Source organism: Catharus ustulatus, chromosome 9 (assembly GCF_009819885.2).
Source record: "Catharus ustulatus isolate bCatUst1 chromosome 9, bCatUst1.pri.v2, whole genome shotgun sequence".
In the NCBI taxonomy this organism is placed as follows: Eukaryota; Metazoa; Chordata; class Aves; order Passeriformes; family Turdidae; genus Catharus; species Catharus ustulatus.
Genome location: NC_046229.1, coordinates 15300565 through 15307750, shown reverse-complemented (window position 1 = coordinate 15307750; position 7186 = coordinate 15300565). Strand labels below are relative to the sequence as shown.

General features: G+C 40.8%; 1 protein-coding gene across 1 annotated transcript; it reads right to left on the bottom strand.

The window, feature by feature from the left end:
- RPF1 (ribosome production factor 1 homolog) lies at window positions 1–5383 on the bottom strand. Its single transcript, XM_033067883.1, has 9 exons — window positions 5201–5383; window positions 5062–5118; window positions 3945–4025; window positions 3469–3564; window positions 2598–2751; window positions 1969–2051; window positions 972–1153; window positions 759–885; window positions 1–393 (listed from the first exon to the last, which is right to left on the bottom strand). The coding sequence occupies exons 1-9, from the start codon at window positions 5354–5356 to the stop codon at window positions 352–354; spliced, it is 978 nt and encodes a 325-aa protein (XP_032923774.1). The 5' UTR covers window positions 5357–5383; the 3' UTR covers window positions 1–351.
- Window positions 5384–7186: the final 1803 nt, after the last annotated feature.

Genomic DNA, 7186 nt, shown 5'->3' with positions numbered 1-7186 from the left:
TGTAAAACTAGAAATGCTTTATTTTAAAAAATTTCTTTAACCAACATATTTGCTGTCTTCAGTGTTGTGAAGCATAATCTGTTTCTACAGCATAGCAGATCCTTAGTGATAGATAAATGATAAGTTGCTCAAACATGGCTATAGTTTCTCCTGCTAAACTGGAAAAAGTCACCGTCCTTGTCACGTTGGCTACAAATAGAAAGAAAGGCACATCCTACTTGATCTGCTGCTGTAGAAAGTTTTAATGTTTGTTGCTGGCCTGTTATCATTATCACTGGTTAGGAGTCCAACATTATCTGTACTTCAAAGCAGCTGCTGCATTCCTGGTCACCAGCAATTGACAGATTTCATTTATAAGTGGAATTTTCTTCTACTTCTGTCCATTTCTCGACGCTGAAATTTAAAAGAAAAGTTGTTTACCAAGAACTTCATGCAACAGGATGAAGCATAAACAAAGATGACCACTCCCTTTTATAGCAGGGCAGAGAGTGAAATGTAGTTATGGTACATATGGAGTTGCGGATAAGTAGTTATGGTATATTGACATTCATCATCCTTGCTATTTTTATTTTTTACTTGAATTACAGCAGAATGTTTCTGCTTTGCATGTTTCTCACAATATACCTCTAAATACTTCAATTAAACACTTTCACACTCAGAACTGCATTTATAGCACTTTTCTAAGGTAAGATTTTTGGTTACATTTAATGTTGGATTTAGCCTCCCCAAGCAGGACTATTATCATTACTAAGACATACCTTATGAATCCACTCATACTCTCCAAATTTGGAATCAAAGGTTCCTTTTTGAAGTGACCTCAGCTTTAATGTAAAACGTGGCCCAAGTTCTTGAATTCCCACTTTCTTTTCGCTCTTGAAGATATATCTTGGGGAAGAAAAGAATTAAAATTAGGAATTAAGTTACAAGAGTATTCTCTCTTACTTGTAAATAAGTTTTGTGTAAAACACCACCTGTGGAATCTGAAAAAGATGTAGTCTCTCTGGTTGTGAAATGTAGCTACTTGTCTTCCAATGAACTGAGGATTGTGTGGGAAGAGAGCAGCGAACATGCGGCCGATGGAATGGCCGAGCCGCGTTGTGAAGTTATTCAGGATCACTTCAGGGACGTGTTCTGTGGGCTCCTTCCCTTTCCGCTGAAATGAAAGTAATAAGAATGCAAAGAACAGATTGAATGCAAAAGGATTTTAATGTATTATCAAAGAAGTATTTGAAATAGGACAGGGCCAAAAACATGCCCCAGTTATTTTTTCAAACACAACCTAAGTTCATAAACAAGGAGCAGCCGGTAACAAGGATCTGTCATTCAACAATACAAATTCAATGTAAAAGCACAAATAATTTTACATTTTCTCCTGCACCATTTTTTATTCTTGGCAGAAGCTGTTACAGCAGATAATGCAATCTACCTATCATAGGATTATTCCCTCTGTACTCATACAACCTAGGGTTATATGGGACTGGGAGTATATGGGCTTCTTTAATAAAAACTAATTAGAGATTACTTATATCAAAGAAGAAAACCCATTTTACTGCAAATTACTTAGGGTTAAGGTAGCAATTCTACAGAAGAGGTGAAAGGGATATAGGAACAAGAACTAGGTTTTATTCAAGACAAACTACATCTAATGAAACCTTTTACACTGCTGATTTTATATACCCAATTGTGTGTATGCTAGACATGGGGTATTTCCTACTGGTGTAGGTTATCATCTGCTACCAAATACTTGGTAGTTAAAGAAATACAACGCATGGAAATGGAAAATGGAAATATGCTGCTTATGAAGTAGAACATAGCAGTCCTTAGCTTCCTGTTAGCTTACCGAAAAAACCACATTTACAAGATCAAGCTGAATCATATCAAAATGCAGTTCTGACAGTTGAAATACACTGGATGTATTTACATTAACAAACTGATAAACGATTTTTCAACTTTTTTTTGAGTCCTCACCTTTATTTCTTTACGCAAACGCACACTACTCATTCTAAAGTGAGCAGTTGGACCATCGGGCAGATGACTTAAAACAAGACCATCTGTGCACCAAGTTAAAAAAAAGGCTGGTAAAATTGAGCATGTAATTTACAGAGGAATATTCTGCAAAATGGAGCATAACATCAGAAGTTTGGATCCACAGTCTATGCCCAAGGTTTTGTTGTATGTTCAAATATACATTCCCAATCTAGGTAACCAGCTTTCTGAAGGATGTCCATTACATTTTGTTTCAATTGCTAACAAGGATTATCCTGTATTTCTCATTGAATGAATTCATAATGTTTTATCTAGACAGAAAAACAATGGATCTTCCTGGTCAGAAAAACTTGTTAATTAATCAAATCAAACTGTTAAATTTACTGAAATAATAACAGTGCTTATCCATGCATTACAATCAACAAAAAAGTGCTAATATATCTACACGTTCTTTAGTAATTCCAAGTTCCATTAGCCATCAGACACTCAAGTTGGCACAGTGATTTTTAGCTCTGTAATTTGTACTGTGAAGAGAAAGAAAACAATAATGCAGATCTCTAATGCACACGACAGAACTGTTTTCTTTCCCTGATAAATACACAAAAGGATACTTGGTATTTTGCGATCTTCATTAATGACAATTAAATCCGTGAAGTCCCTTGCAATACACTGTGGGATGATTCTTTTCAAAGCCAGTCCTCTTCGATAGTAGACATGTGAGTTGGGTATAACAGTGGCCAGCTGCTCACAGAATCTCACTGTTCTCTGCAAAACAGGGGAGTTTAATTGCAATGTGTGCGGAATTCAGCGCTGAATTCAGTTCTTAGGAGAACAGAGGGTTGGTCATTCCAGCTACACTCCCTGAGCATATAATACTTCCAGTATCTCTATAAAGATCTGAAGATAAGCTATTAAACTTTATTAAACTGATTCAGTTAGTGCAAAAACATTTACTTGCAGTAAAGACTGCAGCACACTGGGGGTTTTTTTAAGGACTTCCTTTTCCCCCTTCCTCACCACAGCAAAGCAGGAAAATGCAAAAAGCATCATCTCCACATTTGGTATTCATAAAGGACACTGGTTTAGGAAAAGTTTACAGCATCTCAAAATACATTGTAACTACTTCTTTATGAGCTCCTGTCTGAGTTTTCAGAAAAACTCTTTGAGGTGTATTTTTTTCTTCTTTTTAAAGCAATTTCTTTTATGGTTTTCACAAATGCCAGTAAGCTCTTCGATCAGGCAATGCTGATCATTTCAATACAAGAACACATGCACAAGGTTGGTTTTTGTTATGGAGGAAACAAAGAGTGCTACAGAAATCAACAGATTATAATACACAAACAAGGTTATTGCTGGGCACTACATAAAATGACAGAAAAAAATTCCATGTGAATGCTATTATTTTCAGTTTTAATGTAACAATCATAGGATGAAAACCTTGGTATCTTATAACCATTTAGTTTCCAAGTAAAAAATACATACCCCACGAGGCCGGTCTGATGTTGTAATAAGAATTTTGGGAACTGTCTGTCTATTAAAGTATGGTGCAAATTCATCAGTTGCTTCATCAAAAGCAACCTGGAACAACAGAAGTTTTGTTAAATCCACCATGTACAAAATAACTGAGGAACAACTGTTCAATCTGATCTAAATTTTAATTCACAAGATCTATTCTGTAGTTAATCACCCGAAGGCATGTGGTTTTCATGTTTTTAGGAATCTAGTATGATGAACATGGGCAGCTTCTACTACCAATATCAATATTGCAAAAAGAAATTATTTAATAGAGATAATGAAAGAATGACATCACCTCTTAGTAAACCCATCATGTGTAAAAAATAATTCATCAGCAGATCAACAGGAAAGTGGTGAATGTTCAGTTTCATCAATCAGTTTATGTTCCTTCTTAGAAAAAAAATGGCTAACTTAATAGCACATGCAGAAATCAAAGCAGTTACCTCTTCATCATTGGGATCTACAGTGGTTTCATCATACACTCGCTGATTTTCAATAGTCTTTGGTACAGCTTTTGGAGGTGCCTAAAATACATAAAGTTTATTAACATAACATATTGATGTCATTATAAAATGCAAATACCACATTCATACTACCACAATATTGTTTCTATTTCTACATAGAATTGGAAGCATTATTTATTTGCTGCCACTTTTAAAAAGAAGCTACATCACCTTGATTAAAATATACACAGATATTGGGACACCAGAGAGCATTAGATGGAGAGAAGCACCACTAGAACAGTGTCACTTTTGAAAACAAAAACAAAATACAGTTCTGTTTCTTCTGTGGAAGAAACGCATTCTGCTTTCAACTGCAACACTTTTTAACCCTGCTATCTAAAATTTAAATGACTAATTGCCCTTAATGTTAACTTAGTCTCTTGTAAAACTACTGTAATACAGGAACCCACATCAGTCCAGGGAAGGAAGCAAAACCTTTGTTCACAACTAGGCTTGGAATCCAGCAGATAACTGGTCTGGGCATGGTTTGGTCAGCTGTCATTGTTTAATCTATACAGAAGTTCTTACTAGAGTGTAATTCCTAATAATACCAACACAAATGCCACAGCAATCACATCAGAGACATTTCAAGAGTGGTTTTATGTCATTAGTTTAAAACTCATCCTGTCTGTTTACAGCATCATTTAACACAGGAGCAACAAGGTTTCTGAAGTCAGCTGTTTGATACCTCTGCTAGACAAGGCTGAAGGCTCCCACAGCCAGTGAGCAGAGAGCATATAATCATTCAATAGTTTGGCTGGAAGGGACCCTTAAAGCTCGTCTGTTCCAACCCCTGTGCAGTGAGCAGAACATCTTCGACCAGACCAGGGTGCTCTGAGGCCTTCAACCAGCTTCATCCAGGGATGAAGCATCTCTGGGCAGCCTATTGCAGTGTTTTATCACGCTCACTGAATTCACTGCTCCGCTTCTCTGAACTCTGTGGAGAAACCCTTTGGCTGACGAAGCTGAGGGGCCCAGCTCCGGGCAGAGCCGCAGGACCCCCACCCGTGCCCTGCTCCCCTCGCCCCACACCGGCTCCTGCGGCCGGAACCCTTACTTTGTCTCCGAGGGCCTCTCGCTCCTTCCTCCGCTTCTTCTTGAGGGCCAACTTCTCCTGCGGGCAGAGGGACAGCGCTCCGTTAGCCACACCCGCCAGACCCGGGCCTCCCCCTTCCCCCGGCAACCGCCCGCCTCACCTTCCTCTGCTGCTGCTTCCAGCGAAGGAACATGAAGTGCCGCCGCTGCTTGTTCTTGATCTCGGACACGCTGAAGGTGGGTGGGAAGAGCACCCGCTCCGGGGCGGGCGGGCCGGCACCATCCCCCGGCACGGGGCCGCTGCCCTCACCCGCCATGGCGCGGCAGCCGCGGGGCGGGGCCGGCCCCTCACCCTTGGCCTCTGCCCCAACGGGCGGCGCCGCGCAGGCGCGGGACGGGGCTGGGGCGGCTGGGCCGGGGCGGGGCGGAGCGGGGGGCGGTGCGGAGCGAGGGGCGTTGCTCGCGGAGTCACAGAGTGCTCCCTCACGGAAACAGAGTATTCCGAGTTGGAAGGGACCCACGAGTATCGTCCAGCTCGGCTCCTGGCCCTGTGCAGCACCCCAAGAGTGACACTGTGTGCCAGAGAGCATTGTTCGTGGCCACTGCCCTGGGGAGCTGTTCCAGTGCCCAAACACCCTCTGGGTGAAGAGACTTCTCCTGATACTCAATCTAAACCTGCCCTGTCTCAGCTTCAGGCCATTCTCTCGGGTCCTGTCACTGTCACCACAGAGCAGAGACCAGTGCCTGCTGCTCCTCTTCCCCTCCCAAGGAAGCTGTACCTGCAGTGAGGTCTGCCCTCAGTCTCCTCCAGGCTGAACAGACCCAGTGCCCTCAGCCCCTCCTCACAGCTTCCCCTCAGGGCCCTTCACCACCTTTGCTGGCCTCCTCTGGACTCTCTCTTATAGTTTAACGTTCTTCTTACACTGTGGCACCCAAAACTGCTCACAATACTCGAGCACAGAACACAATCACCTCTCTCGACCCATGACATGTCTGGGCTCATTGCTCAGCAGACAGCAAACCTGATAAAATGGAGATAAAATCAGTGTATCTCATAGGGATTATTGCTGCAGTGTAATTTATAAACCGAGTTAGCTGTCAAAGTGGGCAGATTTGAGCAAACATGACACATTGATGGCCTGACGTCAACGCAGTAACATCAGGGCCCAGCAGTGCCTGCCCATGTGCACACTTTCACATTCAGACTTTTGCTCACAGGGACTTAAGTTTTGGGCAGCATCTGCTTATTAGGAACCATAAGGGTTTTGATCGTAACGTTCCCAAAAGTTATTTTTATTCCATTAAAATCTGTTAAAACTTGATGTTAAAATAAAACAAGAACTCCTACAGCAAATTAGAAATTCAATTTACATAAACTAAGAAATTAAGTTTTCTATTCCTGAGCTAGTTTTCATGCTTAGAGGTGTGCAATTGTTTCTGCACAGCAAAGACTACACAGTGTTTTATAGAAATTGAGTACTCAGGGATATGGGGGAACCTGGTCTAAACTGGAGGCATTTTTCATCTTAGACGGCAAAATTCTGAGCCTCAATGGGACTGATTAGTTCCATTTGTTCCAAGCATTTTTTCAAAGCTTGATGTTTACTAATTTTATATACAAATACTATTTGTCCTTACTATGTTTCTCTCGCTAGAAAAGGGAAAAAGAAATCTATTAACATAAACATGGGAAGACATTGGAAAAAATACCTAGAAATAACCAGAACTAGAGAATATCTTAAACCTTGTTCTGTCCTATAAAAAATTTTTGTTCTGAAACTCAACTTGCCTCACTGAGATTACTTCTGCTTAACACAGATGTAAATGAAAGATCAAAGGCCTAATTATGCACAGTCCCATATATTTCTGGCCTCACTCCCATTTTTGTCAAGAGAAAATATTTCAGCTCTCCTTACTGCCTTAAGGATAAGTAGTTTCCATGGTAATTAAGGTTTAGTGGATTTTGTTGGGAATATGTTAACCAAGCACTTACTGTAACTTTATCTCTCGAGCTGATGCAGATGTCAGAGATTGCAAGGTTATTTCTCAAAGTCATTAGCAGTGATTTTCATCACTGCTGTTAGCAGAGCATACAGGGAGTTCTGTGCTGTTTGTAGTTCCAGTTTGCAATGCTGTTTTTGTTGGGA

Bases quoted from the DNA above. Each gene is read 5' to 3' on its own strand.
- RPF1 (XM_033067883.1), bottom strand. From the start codon at position 5,356: ATGGCGGGTGAGGGCAGCGGCCCCGTGCCGGGGGATGGTGCCGGCCCG. The intron at 4,026-5,061 runs GTAAGGGTTCCG...TATGTATTTTAG, and splicing joins GAGAGGCCCTCGGAGACAAA to GCACCTCCAAAAGCTGTACC. The intron at 886-971 runs GTGGTGTTTTAC...TTCTTCCCCAAG, and splicing joins ATCTTTTTCAGATTCCACAG to ATATATCTTCAAGAGCGAAA.